Source organism: Rhincodon typus, chromosome 21 (genome assembly GCF_021869965.1).
Source record: "Rhincodon typus isolate 14 chromosome 21, sRhiTyp1.1, whole genome shotgun sequence".
Lineage (NCBI taxonomy): Eukaryota > Metazoa > Chordata > Chondrichthyes > Orectolobiformes > Rhincodontidae > Rhincodon > Rhincodon typus.
The window spans coordinates 25,463,395-25,483,702 of record NC_063352.1 but is presented as its reverse complement, the minus strand read 5'-3'; the positions used below and the strand labels follow the sequence as shown (position 1 = coordinate 25,483,702).

Genomic DNA, 20,308 nt, shown 5'->3' with positions numbered 1-20,308 from the left:
TCTGAAGAAGGGTCTAGGCCCGAAACGTCAGCCTTCCTGCTCGTCTGATGCTGCTTGGCCTGCTGTGTTCATCCAGCTCTACACCTTGTTATCTTAGCGTAGCTTTCAGTTTAGTCTGCCTTTACACGCCCTGTCTTATGGTAACACATTTGATTAAATTGTATGTTGATTGCCTTAGTTAATACAGAAGTACATTTTCTTTGTTTCACCATATTAGTTGGCTGCTAAATGGTGTTTGATTTCCGTTGATATTAGTTGGTTTGTTATACTAAAAGTCTTAAACCATGAAAACATGTCCTTTGATTTAGGTTCATAAGTCAGTGGGAAATCCATTTATTTCTAAAATTAATTAGTCTCTACTGTTATGATAAGAAAATGTGGAGTTGGGACTAGATTTTACAAACTTATTTTGCTGTGCTGGGAGTCAGCTTCTTCCTCGAGAACATCTCTTAAAATGGTATTATGAATAAGTATGAGCATTTCTGGGAAGAAGAGATAACTGTTGAAGCTTTTCATCTTGCTCTCATCAGGATAGCGTCACAAGAAAACCAAAATTTTGGAACTGGAATTTGGTATTCTTGCAATTCCGTCTCAGGATGAAAAACTTTGACAGTATACCTTTTAGCAATTCTAAAATTCTATACTACCAAGTAACTATAAATAAGTTAATTGTTTAAATTTATATCTTATTTGGCATGTGTTAAATTAAGTTTCAGCAGGCTACAAAGGTAGAACACCAGTTGCAGTTGTGTTAATCTTGCCACGTATCAGAGCTACTAAATTTGCCAGATATGGACGTTCCTTAATTCAGTCAGAAATTGGAACTCCTGGATGGTTAGATCAATCAGAATAAACTTTTAGAAAATTTCTTCAGCTGTTTTCATTTCATTCTTAAGAACATTGGTAGCATGGTGGCCCAGTGGTTAGCACTGCTGCCTTACAGCAGGGACCCAGGTTTGAGTCCACCCTTGGCCGACAAGCTGTGTGAAGTTTGCACGTTCTCTTTGTGTCAGTGTGGGTTTCCTCTGGGTGTGCTGGTTTCCTCCCACAGTTTTAAAATGTGCAGGTTAGGTGGATTGGCCGTGGGAAATGCAAGGATAGGGTCAGGGCTTGGGTCTGTGTGGGATATAAAGAAATTTTATATCTATAGAGGGTTGGTGTGGACTCTGGGCCAAATGGCCTTCTTCCACATTGTAGGGATTTTAACAGTAAGAAATGCTTTATTGCATATAGTTAGTGGAGAGGTTTGTGGAACATATGCTTCAAGAGCCATTTGGTACCTAACAAGCTGGTAGAGAATGATGATTGGTAATAGATAATCATCCTGAGGACAAAGATCTAGTAGCAATGGTCTCTCTCTAACTGAAAACTGCCTTTCCAAATGAATTTTTAATACTGGACAGTTCTTTCCATATCTTGAAGAAAGGTAGCTCTGGAATTGTGGAGATAATGGTTGCCAAAAGGGGAAGTGTTAAACGCAGCAGTGTAGCAGTAGTGGCAGATATGGTGCTAAGATCTTATTTGCTTTGCACTTGACCTATAAACACCCAAATTCCAGGAGAAGCTAAATAATAAAGCAGAGTAGAAGCTTCTGTAGAAGAAAGGGATCAGCAAGAATTTATGCTTTTTGCCAAAACCAAATGTATATGAGAACAGGATTCCAATGCTACAAAAAAAAGCACAGAAAAGAAAACAGTTCCTGCTGTTACTGTGGACAATAAAATAAATTCAGCCAAGGAGTGAGAACAGATGTATTTTGAAATTTTCCACAGCACTGAACAGAGCAGAATTTGACTGTGCAATAATGTGTAAATTGGGTGATTATTGGAAGTCCATTTTACAACTCTGGATTTTTATTTCAGTTTGATTAATTTATCAAACTCTGAGGACAAAGAAGTGTGAGAGAGTTTAAGACATAAGAATGGGAGATGAAACAAAGGGGCAGCAGAAAGAGAGAGAAATCACAACAGAGGCAATCTCTGCAGTGTGAGAGCTATCGATAAGGTTTAAGGGAGATGGGTTTGGGGTGTGATAGTTTCATCTCCTTAAAGGCAGAACTTTAACAAATGCAGAATGAATATCTGCTCCCCCCACCCCTGATTGTCGCTTTTAGGTTTGGTCTGATTTTCCAATTGAACAATAACACCAGCAACCAGAACTTCCATCTGAAACAAAATTAAATCTCATGAATAAATCCAAATTGGGATTAAGTGATATCATTACGACTTTTTACTGTTTTGCTAATCCCACTTCCTGCTCCTGCCAACAGTTATGCAGCATCTCAGGTTCGTTTAATACATCCTGATCAGTGATCTGACCCTTTGATCATTTATTTATAAATTCTGTGTCTAATATTCCCTCTCCCACTAACACCTGAAGAAGGAGCGAAGCTCCGAAAGCTTGTGATTTCATATAAACCTGTTGGACTATAACCTGGTGTTGTGTGATTTCTGACCTTGTCCACCCCAGTCCAACCCCAGTACCTCCACATCTTCCAGAGACATGCTCTGACATAAGGTTGCAAATCCCATTGTTGTTATTCTAGCTTCTGAAGTATAAGGGAAGTCTTTCAGAGACATTAAGCTAAGGGAGGTTCATGAAAAGGCAGAGATTTGAAGAATAGCAGATGGGTTCCCCTCTGTATGCCAATTAACTGTTGAGAGAATTATCTTCCTAAATTCTAATGCAGGAAGTGAGGGCACATAACAGTAACAAAGACTCAATTATATGTACCAAATATTGCGAGAGTCAGCGATCCAGCCAGAATGATCACTGTCTGCAGTGCATCTGTATATATAACAGCAGCCAGCCCACCTGTCAGAAAAGAGAGAGCAGAAATAAATCTTCAAAACAAACATGATTGAAAAGTGTGTATAATTGAGAATGCATGAGAGCATATGTGCAGATTTTAAGTATGCATCCACAGTGCTGTTGCACTTCCAAATCTTCTGTATACTTGCACATAATTATGCAGGGGTACATACCTGTGTCTTTTATTTAAATGCTTAAATGTTCATGTCTTCTGAATATTTATTTGAGATTTTTATCTTTATTTATGTTTTTGCTTCTGTCTTTACTTACGTGTGTGTGCAACTGTGCACATGTGTGCACATAAATGTTTCTTTAGGTGCATGGGAGTTTGTACCTGTGTGTATGTGTGCATTTGCATTTGCATTTATTTATAGACCCTGCAAGAATTGAAATTAAGTCAGTGTCATGTTTGTGGTGTGTTAGGTTTCACACCATCCCTTGGCAGGTTCCTACATGTAATATAGTTACATGCTGTGAATGCTTCTTATGTTGACGCTTTCTAAAAATTATGTCAAGATTACTCACAATTAAGTCAGTGATGAATGAGAATCCCAGGGCACTAGGTTTGCCTTGGTTCAAAACAGACATGAGCCAGTCAACTTTGTGCAGTTGTGTTTAAGGTCAGCAGTTTTCCTTGCTTAACTCTGCACTTCAAGGGAGAGGATCAGAATTATTGCAGTTTACATGGAGGCTCAGGACTGGAAAGCACGAGTTAGGGATTGAAGGAATTGAATGACTGTATTTGACTGTATTGTGAGAAGGGATGGCCAATTGTGCTGGGTGTAGTTACAGAGGGAAAGTACAAGGTTATGTTAAGTAGTCAAGGGCAATGACAGCATACACGATACAACAGGAGGAAGCTGGAAGGCACAGGATTGGGCTTTGAAGATATCATGCACTATTATTTGTGTTTCACTCCAAATGCACATTGACATACAAGGTTTGCAGATTTAAGGAGGAGGAAGCCAGTATTTTGTGGGTGGAATATTATGTGTGGACAGTGTGAGGACTTAAGGTCCTTATTAATTCTTCGGATATGAACCATGGATATACATGTTCTCAGCTGTCAGTTCTGAGAAAGGGTCACCAGATCTCGAAACGTTAATTCTGATTTTTCTTCATAGGCGCTGCCAGACCTGCTGAGCTTTTCCAACAACTTCTGTTTTTGTTCCTCAGCTCTTATGCTGACCCTTTTAACAGAGTTCGATTGTTTAAGAAACCAAGGGGCTCAAATATTGCTGAAATATTGGAAGCAGCAGGAGAGGATGCAGCAAGGGGAGAGCTGTTGTTAGCTGACTACAGAGGTCTCGACAGCAGCATCGGGGGGCTGCCTGGTCACGATGTGTCGGAAATGCAGTTCTCTGACAACAGAGGTCTTGACAGTTCTCTGACAAGACCTAACCATATGTAGATGTTGGAGGAGCATTACAAAAATAACCTGACGATGCGCTGGGAAACAGTCACTGACAATGTGGAATCTTCAGCAAGACCTGCATCTGTGTAGATTTGGTAGGAGCCCTGTGCCAGTGGCTGCCAAGGGCACTGAGATGCTCAGTTTCTTCACCAGTGGTGGATTCACAGGTGGAATGGGTGACAGATGTGTCCTATTTCAGATATCGGTGAATAAAGGAGGTGACCAATGCTCTCTTCCATCGTGCCAATATCTTGATCCATTTCTCTACAGATGACGGCAGCCAGATGCTAGTGAGGGGGTCGGTAGGGGCAAGATGGTGCTGAAGAGTGGCGACTTTTGTTCCAGCGGTGGCGGCATGGCAAAAGGAACTCATGCCTGGCCACTAGGCCCATGGCCCATGGTGGAGAACTTAACAAGGAGTACTGTGATGTTGAACACTTTTCCTTTATTTCTTTATTTTTCTGCCTGTAACATTCTATCTTTTGGTTTATTTTTCTGTGTTTTAACATGGTGTCGAAGAGTGGTGACATTCTGCAGCATTTTTCACTGTATGTTGTAACAAAATACACGTGACAATAAATAAATCAAATCAAGAGGTCACAGACTACACTTGTGACTATTAGCAATCCCTGGGACCAGCCACGTACGTTTTTCTTATTCACTCATGGGATGTGGGCATCGCTGGCTGGCCAGCATTTATTGCCAATCCTTAGTTGCCCTTGAGAAGGTGATGGTGAGCTGCCTTCTTGAACTGTTGCAGTCTATATGCTGTAAGTAGACCCACAATGCCCTTAGGGAGGGAATTTCAGGATTTTAATCCAGCGACAGTGAAGGAACGGTGATATATTTCCAAGTCACATTTGTGAATTGTGAAGGATTGCACCTCTTGAACGTACAGCTGATTGGAGATGACAGGTGATGGATCATTGAGGGGTATGTGCATCTTTCCCAGGGAGCTGGCGTGATGCATACATCTTGCGCCATCAAATCTCCCAGAGAATTTTTAGTCCTTGCCCAGGCTAACGGCTGGATCCTAGGTGATAAGGACTATCCACTCCAGACATGTTCGATGATACCTGTGATGCATCTCATGAGTGTAACAAAAGAGCTGTACAATCAAGTTCATACCTTCGCCACAGCAATCACTGAACATACCATTGCCTCACATAAAATCAGCCTCTGCTGCTTTGACTGATCGACATAGACTCTGCAATACACAGCACAATGATTGCCATAAGCAGCTGGACAATGCAAAACCTGACCATGCAACTGACCCAAATGTTACAACAGGAACGGAATGAGGAGCAATCACTTCTCCCCGATTGAAGATGAATTGAATGTGAGCTTGAGGAAGAGGCTGTAGACATGAATAACCCTTTAATAGATGCCAGACTGTGGAGAGATGTGCACAGGATTCTAGGGACCACATTATAGATACACAGTTTGCCATTATCCCATCACCAGAACTTCTTCACCTTCCTGCAATGTAGCTGCATGCCTACTATTCTTCTTTGCAGATTAACCAAAAACCAGTACTTTCTACCACCCAGAATAAACCAGGCAGTGGAGCTTTGTTCCCCAAACTCACACCTACCCTACACTTGGACAAAGATATATTGATTAATTTCATCCAGCTCCACCTTCAAGGTGCACCTGAGTTATACCCATAGTGAGTGTTCTGCAGCAATCTGCTTTCGAACATAAAAAGACATTAATGAAGTGTGGGACAGTGAGGTGCAGCTGAATCTGCATCTTCAGCCATGATCCATTGACTAGCAAGTACAAAACCACAAACTTACGCAAATATTCTTTGAAGATTCATGTAATTGAAAACCATCTCCTTCACAAATAAATGCAATGTCCTTATCTCCTCTGGAACCAGCAAAGTATGCCAACCATGAGGCGTGCCATTCAATTTAGCTGTCACATTACCAAGATCCTGAAAAATTATGGTTATATACATTTGAATCTAGCAAAAACAATATATTTTGAATGTATTCACAGGTGAAATATATTCAGAATGATCACCATTCCACTTTCCTGTTCCTGCTGTTTAAAGTTTACATTTCTGGAACTATGTGCTACCCCAACAGCAGCAGCTGAGGTCGAAGCATTCTGTTCACTCGGCTGTCCTGTTATCTAATGATCATGTCAGGCAGTTCTAGACATGCGAAGCCTTGAGGACTCCTGCATTAGTGCAAGGATATATCCGTTACGTCAGCTGTTGGAGCTATTGGGATCAATGGTAGCAAGAGTGAGGAGATCAGAGGCGAACGGTCCAGAGGCAAACACCTTGGTGCAGCTGGTATATGCTGTTTTTTCATTTCGTTCCATGAGGAGGAAGGATTCCTGGTGGTAGGTCAAGGTTCCTTGTCCTCTTCTCATTCAACCAACAGCTGTGTTAAGCACAAGCCTCGGGTGATGGATACATGGGGTGAATGTTCAGCCTGGCTTTTCATCGACTTTTTTTTTCACTTGCCTGGGAAGTGGCAGCACTTATGGATAATGCAGGCTTCTCCATATTCCACACAAAGCTGCATGTACCTCTGCTATCCTTGCCCTGACTTCTGTTGCATGTCGAGTAGAGCTTGTGTCGCTATGACCAGAGGCTCATCATCAGAATGTAGCTCAACAGGAGCCTGGTCCCCAATTTTCCTCCAATTGTCTGTGGGGCCTCCCTGTGTTGTAGCTCAGGGCACAGAAAGAGTAGCCTCCCTCAGCTACACTACTGCCCTGAGCTGCACCAGACTGTGCTCCTGAATCTAAACATCAGCCCTTCTCAGACCTAGTGAGAGTAACTGCACTGGCAGAGGCTGATGAGACAGCTGACAGTGCATCCTCACAGACAGTGGCTTCATTGTCCCCAGAGGTGGAATCTCCTGGTTTGACAACATTGTAGGGTCTTCATCATGCAGCAACATGTCCTGTATTGGAGAACAAACTCAAAGATATCAGGAATGGCTGGTGTAGAGACAAACATATTTCATTTACAAAAGACTGCTTAGCTAACAGCAAACAGGAAATTGGCATAAATGCATCTTTGAGTAAAGACATAGAATCATAGAGATGTACAGCATGGAAACAGACCCTTTGGTCCAACTCGTCCATGCCAACCAGATTTCCTAAATTAATCTAATCTCAAAGGTTTTGGAGTAGATCTGTAGCTCGGGTTGTGGGTGTTGAGGTTGGTTGGCTCGCCGAACTGGTTTGTTGTTCCGCAGACGTTTCGTTACCGTGCTTGGGAACATCCTCAGTGCAGCCTCCGATGAAGCGTCGGTGTGTATTTTACTACGCCAAGAGGAGGAGGAATACCTCTTCCAAGTATTCAAGGATAATGGATATCCAAAGAACTGGGTCAGGAGATGCCTACAGGAACAGCATCAGAAAGATTCTACATGCCCCGACACACTCATCACACTACCCTACATCAGAAACACGTCAGAACTCACCACAAGACTTCTACGACCGCTGGGCATCAGAGTGGCACACAAGTCCACATCAACCCTACGACAAGTGCTCACCCGAACTAAAGACCCACTCCCCGCCATGGACAGGACCAATGTCATCTACAAGATCCCCTGCAGAGACTGCGAGAAACACTACATTGGACAAACAGGAAGGAAACTAGCAACAAGAGTACATGAACACCAACTGGCTACAAAAAGACACGATCAATACTCACTCATCTCAATCCACATGGACAAGGATAACCACGACTTCGACTGGGACAACACCAAGATCCTGGGACAGGCTAGGCAGAGACAAGCACGAGAATTCCTGGAAGCATGGCACTCCACGAAGCATGCTATTAATAAACACATTGAACTCAACCCCATATACATTCCACTATGGAGGAAACCCGGAAATGAGGCAATCCATTGCAACGGACCCAGAGTTTAAAAACCAGGCGGGAAAACACACCGACGCTTCATCAGAGGCTGCACTGAGGATGTTACCAAACACAGTAACGAAACTTCTGCGGAACAACAAACCAGCTCGGCGAGCCAGCCAACCTCAATAATCTAATCTCATTTCCCAACATTTCACCCATATCCCTCTAAACCCTTCCTATTCATATACCCATCAAGATGCCTTTTAAATGCTGTAATTGTACCAGCCTCCATCACTTCCGCTGGCAGCTCGTTCCATACACACACCATCATCTGCGTGAAAACATTGCCCCTTAGGTCCCTTTTAAGATTTTCCCCTCTCACCTTAAACACATGCCTCTAGTTTTGAACTCTCCTACCATGGGGGAAAAGACCTTGGCTATTCATCCTATTCACCCTATCCATGCTCCTCATGATTTTATAAACCTCCATAGGTTACCCCTCAGCCTCTGCTGCTCCATGGAAAATAGCCCCTGACTATTCAGCCTCTCCCTATAGCTCAAACCCTCCATCCCTGGCAACATCCTTGTAAATCTTTTCTGGACCCTTTCAAGTTTCACAACATCTTTCCTATAGCAGGGAGAACAGAATTGAACACATTGGACTCACCAATGTCCTGTACAGCTGCAATATGACCTCCCAACTCCTATACTCGATGCACTGACCAATAAAAACAGGCATACCAAACACCTTCTTCACTACCCTGTTTATCTGCGACTCCATTTTCAAGGAACTGCGAACCTTTGTTCAGCAACACTCCCCAGGACCTTAGCATTAAGTGTATAAGTCCTGCCTTGACTTGCCTTTCCAAAATTCTAGTGACAAGGTGCAATGAGTGGTGTTCTATGGGGAACAGCACTTACCCATTACTAACCAACCTAGCCTGCACAACCCTGGGCACAATGGGCAATTTCACATGGTCATTCCACCTAACCTACACAACTTTGGACTGTGAGAGGTAACTGGAGCACTCTGAGGAAATCCACACAGACACCACACAGACACAGGGAGAATGCGCAAATTCCACACAGACAGTTGCCTGAAAGTGGAATCAAACCCAGGTCCCTGGTGTTGTGAGCCAGCAGTGCTAACCACTGTGTCACCCGTGGTGGATCATTGACCCATTTCCTGCATTGTAGCCAGATTCAGTTCAGTAACCCACAGTTTCTTAATTCCTCTGTGACCTCCAACCAGGCTAGCTTGGTCTGAGGCCTTTCTACCACCTGTGGGAAAGAACACGCCCCGTCTCTCTCTGACAGCCTGGAAGAGAACCTGTAGGGAGGCACCTCGAAACCAGCCAGCTGCTCAGTTGTGGGGCCCAAACATGGCAGCAGTACACAGTAAGAAAGGATTGACAATTGTTGGAAATACATGTTTATTTTTAGGGAATATGTGGAGACTGAAAGATGTTGAACTGCGAAGAAATTTTCCAGATTGAAAAGGGTTGTTCACAAATGGTTGAATGAAACCTATGTGACCTCTCATAAATTAAGTCACAGTTTAGCAATCCACCTGCTGGTTGCAGAAAGTCAAGTGACTTTGGTAAATAGGCAAGCAAAGTTTTGATTAGCAATGAGGTTTATTACTATTAATTGCTGGAAAATGTGGCTCTGGAAGAGCCTGTGAGGGCCCTTGTACCGATGGCTGTACAGCAACCCTTTCTGGCCTTGGCTTTTGATAACTCAGAGGTCAAAGAAAGAGAAAATCTCCAAAGCAACAGTACTTGGAAACCTGATAAAATTCCACATTTCCAAATTATGATTATTTTGTAATCCTGAAAATCTGAACGTGACCACTATCAAAAGAGTCAGTCCAGTCTGGTTTCCATCTGAAATGAAACTTGGTTGAAAGATCCTCCAATGGTCTACAGCTGTCAGCAAATTAATTTTGTCCATTGGACTGAGAATTCATCAGATAATATTTGTTGTTCTTCAGACCATTGGCCAATAAGAGTTATTCTCCATTTTACATTTTGTCAAAATATCATCTCTGCAGAGTTTTTGTCATATTTTGTATTGCGTGAATGTGTCTGTTTTGGGATTAAATGGGTGTATAAATTGAATTCCAGATTATATCTCAGATGTCAACCAGTTTTTTTCACTTATTTTTAAGAGTGAGTTTGATTTAATAATAAACCAATTGTTTTGAGTTCATTAAAAAAGCCTTATGAAAGTCTTTTTTGTTCTGGATAGCAGTACAAAGGGCAAACGTTTGGCCATTTTAGTGATTGAATCAAAACATTTGTATTAATAGTGCAATTTGTGGAGTAGTGGGTCTTGATTACCATCCTACTCCTCTGTCCTAGTTGCAACATAGTGAATTGGGCATTTAGATGATGGAACAGTGGGAAGGGGGAGTGTGTGACTGTGGCCGGTATGTTGGGAGAGAAATTTGAGGAGGGCAGAAGATTCTGATGGGTCTTCAAATTAAGTTGATAGGATTCTTAAGACTCTGAAAAATTCCATCAGCAATTCAGAACCTTCCTGCTTGACCAGAAGGCTCTTATTTAACAGACTTGTCGCTGCAGCATTATTCACTGATTGCAAGTTTTGCCAATGAAAACTTTACCCTGCTACAGAACTATCTTGTGCATGCTACTAGCCTTTAAATTCTACTTTCAATCTCATGGGAAGCCAGAAAAAGCAGGACAGCTAGAGTGGTGCACACTTCCACTTTTGCCATTGGAAATGCCTGTCAAAATAATTTATGATGTAGAAATGCCAGTGTTGGACTTGGGTGGACAAAGTCAGAAGTCTCACAACACCATGTTATAGTCCAACAGGTTTATTTAAAATCACAAGCTTTTGGAGCGCTGCTCCTTCACCTGTTGTGAGACTTCTAATATAACAATTTAGCTGCATGTGTGTTCACGTGGATGTGACTGTTTGTGCACTAAAATTAGTTATTACCCATAAACATACTGACCTGCATCACCTCTCTATCTTGACAATGCTCTGAATGTAAAATGCTCCTCCGTTCCCTGCCTCCTAGTCATCTAACCTCTCCTTTAGCCACAGCTCTCTCCAGAAGAATAATACCCCATACAGGAGTTTCGTTATTCTCATTGTGAGCTTTTATATGTTCATTCCCCTCTTTACTCTGCTCCCTGTGACAGTATTCAGCTGTTTTAGTCCTACCCTCTAGAACTTGCTCCATGGCCTTTTCCCTGTTCACATTTCTCTCCCACATTAAAACCTTCCCAAAACCTTTGTTCACTTCTCCCAATTCTCCCTCTGTTGGTTAACTTACATTCCTTTATCTATTTTATATGTTTTCTCTGCCCTCCCTATAATTTGAAATACTTTCTTTGTTAGGTGCACCCTATAAATATAAGTTATCGCTTATATACCTTGTACAGCCTTAAAAGGAATCCCTCAGTCACCACCTTTCAAGACGGAAAAGCTGATTTGCTCCAGTTGTTACAAAAATGTTCATATATTTTGCTGCTGTTTAGGGATCTTGTGACTCTCTTCTTCAAATCCAGAGCATAAATATTTCTTTTGTGTCTTAGTTAGAAATTTACACAGTTCTTCAGAAGTTGGCTGATCAGAACTTATTACAATTTAATGGAACTTTCCCCAACTTGTATCCTGCTATTTTGGCTATGTTTGCTTTGTTGATGGCTGGGCATATGCCAGTTTGAGTCTTAGGTTCCAGCAAACATTTGTGTCTTAAGTAAAAGGTTTTCGATTGACTTGCACAAGAATTTATGTACTGCCACAGTAGAACATGCAATAGGAAATCTCAAATTGCCTTGGAAATTACAATGTTTTAAAGAACTGTAAGGTTTTGTATTATCAGTGGGCAAGTTCAGGCACAGGGGAGCAGTTTGGCAAATGATGGACATAATTTCCTAATAACTTCAAATGGAAGGGTAGAATTGGTGTTGGAATGTGTAGGAGCTAAGCTTGAGAACAGCTTAGGCATCACTTTGACTTCAGCTCCTTACTGGTTCTTGGGGTAAGGTATAAAATATATGGGAGATATTTATAAGGTTGAATATCCATGCCAAGTTACACAACCAAATCAGGAAGGGTGTGAGCAAGGGATAGTAGTGTTCCACAACTCTGCAACTCTCGCTTATGACTTCAAGTGGTCATATCATGGTGTCTCATCTCAGCAGTTGTGTAAGACTAAATGAGGAACACACCAGCTGAGGCTGATGTGGTATTAGAACATCAAGAAGGAAATCAAGATGTGTGACACACTTAAGGGCACTGTGGTATTTTCCTAGTTGGCAATTCCTGGTACTTTGACCAGTATATGGTAATGGGTAAGGATTGTTGGAGGTAGTTCACTGCCACTAATTCTGAAAAACCTTAGAATTCTCCTTTGTCATTGTTTTGTCTCAGGCCTATTTCATGATTAGTGCTGGAGGATACACCAGCATATAGTATTGAGAGAGAAGAATCTGAAGATTCTTCTGAAGAATTATGAGGACTTTCAGGTGCTGGTATAGATCAACCTGATTCCTCTGAAAGCTAGAGCAGATCTCCTTGGCTACACCTACAGTGTGTGACCTCAGTAGAATGGTTGAAGCCCATGTTACCTGAACATTAACACTTTCAGAACTGTTACGCAACCGAGATAATCATGGTGCTGAGTAAAACAAGGTGGCTATTCACATGTGAAATGATGTAAAACAGTATAAGCCCCAGAGTTAGTCATGGAAAATCATAGCCAAAGAATTGGAAAAACAATAGAAGAGTTTTGACCCCCTGCAACCAACTCTCTTTCATGTAGTGACAGGGAAGTTAAAGCCCATGCCCAAGAAATAAAACAAATAAATTTCTGAGCCCATTACATTCAATGGAAGAAGTAGTTTTCTGAGAATAGGAACATGGAGTATAGGAACTTTTTATCGGCTGGGAGAGTTAGACACTTGCATATGTGGATAGAGATCATATTGACTGCAATTTGCAAAAGCAAGATAGAGTCTGGTCAAATGGAAAAAAAGAATCAATGCATTACTTCTTGGAAGCTGAGAATTGTAGGAATGGAATGGGTATCCAAGTATAAATAAGATATGAGAGATGAATGAATAACCATGATTAAAATTGAAGTAAGGTCAGAAGTCATATGACACTAGGTGAAAGTCTAACAGGTTTATTTGAAATCACAAGCTTTCAGGGCGCTGCTCCTTTGTCAGGTGAAATGAAGGAAAGCACACAGGCACACAGTTTATAGGCAGAGAGATCAAAAGATCATACAATTGGCATGAGTGGAGTGTCAACAGGCTGAATAACAAGTCTCTGCGGTGATCAAAAGTGTCAGACAGTGTAACGTGTCACCAGCCAAATAGCAAGTGAAGGGATGACCTATGATTGATTAATTGAGGCTGAGAGATAATTACAAAAAAGTAAAAATAAAATGGTGCTGGAGACATACCAAATGGCTGGAATAACATGATAGATATAAGATCGAAGGAAAGACTTTGGATACAAGTGTCACGTAAGTTTATGCCCTAATACAAGATCACAGTGAGTGAGTATTAATTTTTTTATAGTGGCATCCCGAATTGTTCTAATCCAATTAACTCAACTGATGTGACAATCATAATGGGCAACATTAACACCGAATCAGTGAGGGAAAATGAGAAATGCACAACAATTAAAATGGCCTTGGAACAAAAAATGAAAAAGGAGACAGACTGATTCAGTTTTGTCAAGAAAATGATCTCAAACATTGTTGGCTTTAAGGCTTTAAAGGCTTCCGAGGCAGTTTCAAGGCTATAAATAACAATACGTACAATCCACAAAAGTCCAAAGGGAAACATCAAAAGAAAGTGCTGCAGAATGCTGCTGTGGAGGAGTGGGTATAACCTACAACCTACACCATTAAGATAGAGCAGCTTAGAAAAATAACACCGTTCAAGCTGAATGCCGGAGACAATAGTTTCAGAACTGAATTGGAGTTGTGAGAAAGTTGTTCTAAAAGCTAAAGCAACCAATCAGACCAGGGAAACGTTCTGAGGTCTGAAAAACTTTCACTAGAGGTCAATTTCTTTTAAAATTGCCAAGTCCACTGCTGCTGTTTTGAAAATAGGACCAACTACAAATCAGATATTTTGCTTTTAAGTTAAACAAAACTAAAAGGAGAACATTTAAAAGCCTTGAAATTGGTCTTTAACGACTCAAAATTCTACTGCACCAAAAGCAAATTCAGACAAAATCACCACCCTGAGACCTGGACACACCAGTAAATTATTATATGTTAAAAAGATTTGTTAACTGATTTGTTAATGTAAAGAGTTGAACTTTCTCATCGAAAGCAGAGTAAAGTTCTATGTATACCTTTGACCCAAAGAGACTTTACCTTGAAGATGCCAGGTGCTGTGTATATATATGGCTGCAACGCCACCTACACGTCAGTCTGACTGGGATGTGCAAGAAGAACACACTGTAACCAGTTGTTCTGATGTAATGTTTGTTTTATAACTTATAATGTGCTTTACTGTTTTAAATGAACTAAGCCATGCAATTAATCAATCCTTGAGGAGTGAGTAATCATATACCAGGACATTCCAATCCCTCTATACCATTGACTTCTGCAATATCAGCCCATTTAAACAGTATACTGCTTTTCTGCTCTTCTTTCAATGTTAGAGCAACATTTTAGAAACAATAAAAAGAATATTCATAAATATCCAAGTGTGAATATAATTTTAAAGCCTTTGTCTCCTTGTCCAAGAACTAAGTTGAAACTGAAAATACCAAAAAGGAGAAAAATGTGAAACCATTTTGACCTTGACATGATGAAATATGCAAACATCACTGTCACATTCACTCAAAGTAAAGATTCATCCAAGTATGAATATCTCAGAAAGCAGAACCAGCAGTAGCCTCAGAAGGAGAAATAGAAAGCAAATGGAAAAACGTGAAAGTGAACATAACATGGACTGTGAAGGAAATACTACCAAAGCAGAAAAGAAATAGAGACAAGCAATAGATGACAAGTAAAATATTAAAAATTATGCAAGAGAGGATAAGGAAAAGAAATGTACACAAATACGATGAAATTGTTAAGAAAATGAAGACTGCCCAGAATGTTTGAAATGTTTTGTACAGGTTGGGACAGTATTCAATGGAGTTGAGGATGATGAGAGGTCATCTTATTGAAATATATAAGATCTTGATGTGACTGGAAAAGAAGGATACCTGAACAATGTTTCCTCTTGTGGGAGAGACTAAGACTATGATATACAGATTAAGAATATGTGGTCTCTCTTTTAAAACAGCGATTAGGAGAATTTCTTTCTCCTCTGAGGGTCATTAGAATTCTCTTTCCCACAGATAGTGAAGGCTGGCTCTTTAAATATATTCAAGGCTAACTTGGAATTGTATTAGACAAGTGAGTCAAGGCTAATGAGGTGCAGACAGAAGAGTAGAGATGAGACCGCAATCAGGTCAACCGTGATCTTATTGAATGCTGGAGTAGGTTGGAAGAGCTAAATGCCCATTTCTACTCCTCATTCCTATGTTTCTGAGTCTCTATGTAGTCAGGCTAAAGAGAAATGGTATAATGAGAAGTGTAATGAAGTATTGGAGCTGGAAAGAGATCAGATAATGAGAATTGTGGACCAGAAGGTGAAATCTTTGACAGATCGAAAGATAGGGACAACATAAACTAATGGGTGCATAAAAGACAAAGACAGTGACACAAAGCAAAATGATGGATACAATATATATTCAAGATATGGAGATAAATGAAAGACCAACCATATTAATATCAGAGGCAGGGAATGATTTGAAATTGATGACGACAGGAAAAGTTCCAGACATAGATGAATAACAAAAGAATGATGAAAATCCTTTGAGAGACAGATTAGAAGTGATAAAGAAATTTGTGACCAAATATATACCAAGTGATTTAAGATATTCATTGTTTAAGTTAACTAAGGATCCTAATGCAATAAAGTATAATAATTTTTGAACAATAAGCTTAAATCTTGACAATCATATTAGAAAGAAATAATAAGCTATCTGAAGTAGAAATTGGTGAAAAGCAGTCTGGATGTAAACTTGAAGTAGGAACAAGAGGGAGTATTTAAATGAAGAAAAATCTTCAATGAAAATCTACAAGAAAAGAACATCTACATGTGCTTCATGAACTAAGAAAAATTTTGATTGCGTTTATCAACAAAAATTACTGAGTGACATTGACAGTAAAGATGTGAGATTTAGCCATCATATATATTGAAACAAAACGCAAGCATCAAACTAGAAAAGAGACAATCATTTATGTTTTTACTAAAGGGAAGACTGCAGTAGGAATGTGTACTATCAATAAAATTATTCAATCCACGCACAGAACAAATATTTGGAGGAATAGATGTATTTTGAGGTAAAAATTTGCAACAAAAACAAAAACTGGCATGCTGGTAATGCAACATGATGTATAAAGTCAGAAGATGGTCTACGTGACATTGTAGAGTAAGTAAAATCTAGGTGTGTAGCTCAAAGCAATACATTAGAAGAAACTAGATTTAAGACTGAAGTGGATGGTTTCACAATGGAACATGTTGGTATCTTGGACACATGATAACAGAAGATGAAAAATGTGATGCAGAAGTTAAAAGGAGCTTAGAAACAGCCAGAAGTCATTTTGTAAAGATGAATGTTGTGTTAACAACAGGAAAACTCAAGATTGTAACATGGGAAAATTCACAAGAATGTGACATTCTTTCCACTATCCTGTATGTCTTAGTAACCTAGACAATAAGTAAAGATCTGTGGAAGAAAACAGAAATCTTTGAAACGTGGGTGCTAAAATGTATATTAAAAATTCTACATACAAACCATAAGACAATTGAAGGGGTGTGTCAAATAGCAAGGGCAAAACAAACTCTAAAAATTGACATTCAGAAAAGAAAATATCAGTATTTTGGCCATTTGATCAGAATTGAAAAATAACAAAGATCTCTCCTAGCAGGCAAAATGGAGGAGGCAGCAGAAGGCACAGTTGGATGACAGACATTGTACGATGGCTGCAGAGGAGCTAGCATCAGTATGTGAGAATGTGAGTATGATATATCACAAAAGCACATCTCCTGGCAGGAGTAACTACCTACTGGCAACAACAGTGGACAGTGTCTTAGTTGAGCTGTTTCATAAGTAAAACAAACTTCTGATGTTTTTACAGCTGTTTACTTACTGTACATCACATTCTTCACTCATAAGGTATCTCACAGTTTGCTTTTGTCCACCTAATAGTTGTTGGGATTGTCATGGTTTCAATGCTTATTTGGAGTAGAAGCAGGGCAATCCTGTAAGTGATGATTTTAGCTATACGCTGTGTGGGCTTAGTGTTGGACTTAATGGGTTGAGGATCTCAACTCAGGAGAATTAAAGAACAGGACAGGATCACACCTCCTGGCAAAGTTATGTTAGCGATAATCTGACAGAAATTTGGGCAAGTTTTGGCAAAGACCTGTAGCTCGGGTTGTGGATGAGGTTGTTGACTTGCTCGCCGAGCTGGCTTGTTCTTGTTCAGAAGTTAGGTGATGTCAACAGTGGATCCTCCAATGAAGCGATGTTGTTCTAGTCCGCTTGGAATTTATACTGTCCAGTCAACAGTACACCAATGGGGTCACCCATCTCAGGACTCATTGCAGAAGCAGTGAAGCAAAGACTGGAACACACCACCCTCCCCCACATTCAACCTAAACTATGGATCCAGTACATAGACGACACATTTGTCATTATTAAACACAACAAATTAGAAGAGACCCACCACCTCATCAACAGCAAATTCACGGGTAGAAGAAAACAACAATCAACTCCCATTTCTGGATGTTAAAGTTGAGCGTATGACCAACGGAGAGTTCCAAACCTCAGTATACAGAAAAGCAACCCATACTGATCAAATCCTCAACTTCCACAGCAACCATCCCAATGCCCACAAACAAAGCTGCATTAGGACACTATTTAAACAGGCCAGGACACACTGCAAAACTCCAGAACTACGCAGGAAAGAGGAAGAACACCTATATAAGATCCTCGCCATAAACGGATATCCCTGCAACTTCATCCACAGATGCCTACTAAACGGACAACAACAGGAGGACACAGTACGCCCTAACACACTGGCCACACTGTCCTACATCAAGAACATATTGAAACTGACAACAAGACTCCTAAGACCACTAGGAATCATGGTGGCCCACAAGCCCATAGCCACTCTATGACAAACACTCACAAGGATTAAAGACCCCATTCCCACAACATGCAGAACCAACGTGATTTACAAAATACCACGCAATAACTGCCACAAACATTATATTGGGCAGACAGGAAAGAACCTAACCATCAGAATACATGAACATCAACTAGCAGCAAAACAGCACGGCGAACTCTCCTTAATATCAGTACACTCAGACAATGAAGGTCATCAATTTAACTGGGACAAGGTAACCATAGCAGCCCAAGTCAAACATAGACACACACGGGAATTCCTAGAGGCATGGTTCTCCACCCATACTTCAATCAACAAACATATAGAATTGGACCCCATATACAAACCCATACAGATCAAAACCAGAAATGACACTACTCACCATAACGGACTGGACAGTATAAATTCCAAGTGGAGTAGAATAACATCGCTTCATCGGAGGTTCCACTGATGATGTCACCTACCAATGTGACAAAATGTCTGAACAAAAACAAGTCAGCTTGGCGAGCAAGTTAACAATCTCAGAAATTTGGGCAGTTAATAGATTTTCAATGGATGGGTTTAGTGTGATCAAGAAACTTAAGTTGATTGTCCCTCAGAATGATTAAAAAATAGGAACTAGAATAGACAGATTTAACTCCTAGGAGATCTTATAATAGCCGATATTAGATTGTGGCTAACCTCAAACTCTCTTTACCCACTTTGATCCATATTCATTGATATAATTTCCTAATAAAAATCTGCCAATCATAGTCTTCAAAATAGAATATAGAATATAGAACATAGAACATTACAGCGCAGTACAGGCCCTTCGGCCCTCGATGTTGCGCCGACCTGTGAAACCAATCTGAAGCCCATCTAACCTAAACTAATGTCAATGGATCTCCAATATCCTCAGCACTTTGGTGAGAAATTTAATTTTTTAGTACCAAGTTCAAACAAAATTCTTGTCTCTGCTGCTCAGATCATTCTCAGGATTTGCTTAGACTTTTGGTGCCAATTATTGGGAAGAAGGACAATATTGAATAGTTTTAAGAAATGCATTGAAGAAGGATACTTCTAATTTTAAGTGATACTCCATTTCAGACAACACCCCAACAATGCAGGAACCCTTAAATGCATCTTTATTAATCACCTCAATCGCTTCCAAATCTCCATTTCCAAAATCACACCATTTTCTGAGTATACAGCATGATAGTAAATGGTTCAAGACTCTAAAAAACAAGATCTAGTATAATGCTGAAGTGAGGGTGAGCTACATTGTGTCATCTTTGAGTTGAGACTCAAAATAAAGTCACCATTTTCATATTCAGGTGAATATTAAAACTTCCAAGATATTATTAGAAGAGGAGCAAAACATTTTCTTGTAATGCTAATCAGTCTCCTGGATCAACAAGTTTATTTAGTGAATAAATGACCACATGTATTGGAAAAATCAGTCACTGTAACTTTCACCAGAAGAGAAAAGATATCCTTTAAACAGATTGGTCAAAATGTTATATTCTCAATCATGAGTCACTGTAGGCAATCATTTACAAAGGAACTAAATGACCACAATAGATTGGAATACTAAAGAAATGGAAAGTGGTTTGCAGCAACATGCTGACATGGACTTGATGGACTGTTTCTATGCTTTAACATGCCATGATTCTCAGAGGCTTGGAAATGGCTTGAGTTTTTCTTGTCTTTTTGAAACACTCAATTTTATGACAAGGCAGATATATAGTCCAACCTCTGGCCTGTTTCTCCATAAGCAAATACAATCACTGTGTAATTAAAACTGGGAATGGGCAAACTGTTGCTTAGTCTTATGATTTTACTAAAAACTTTTCCAAGTTCTTTATAGTCTTCATAGTTCTGGGTAGTATCACTTCTCAACAGGCTGAGTTGAGACCATGTTCAAATTCTTACCACTCGCATATGGACTCTCATAAAACAACACTCTCAAGAAACATAATTCCTGATGCGCACAAAGGAAATTGTGTGAAAATGCACCACTTAATTGACAATGCCAGCACAG

The 20,308-nt window shown here is 40.2% G+C and overlaps 1 protein-coding gene across 1 annotated transcript in view; it reads right to left on the bottom strand.

Annotated features, from left to right (window-relative positions):
- LOC109918915 (sodium/myo-inositol cotransporter 2-like) overlaps positions 1–20,308 on the bottom strand; it is a 69,283-nt gene that overhangs the window by 33,677 nt on the left and 15,298 nt on the right. Inside the window, exon 7 of the mRNA XM_020518862.2 lies at positions 2,734–2,814. Within this exon, the coding sequence (XP_020374451.2) occupies positions 2,734–2,814 (81 nt within the window). The remainder of the gene's footprint in view (positions 1–2,733; positions 2,815–20,308) is intronic.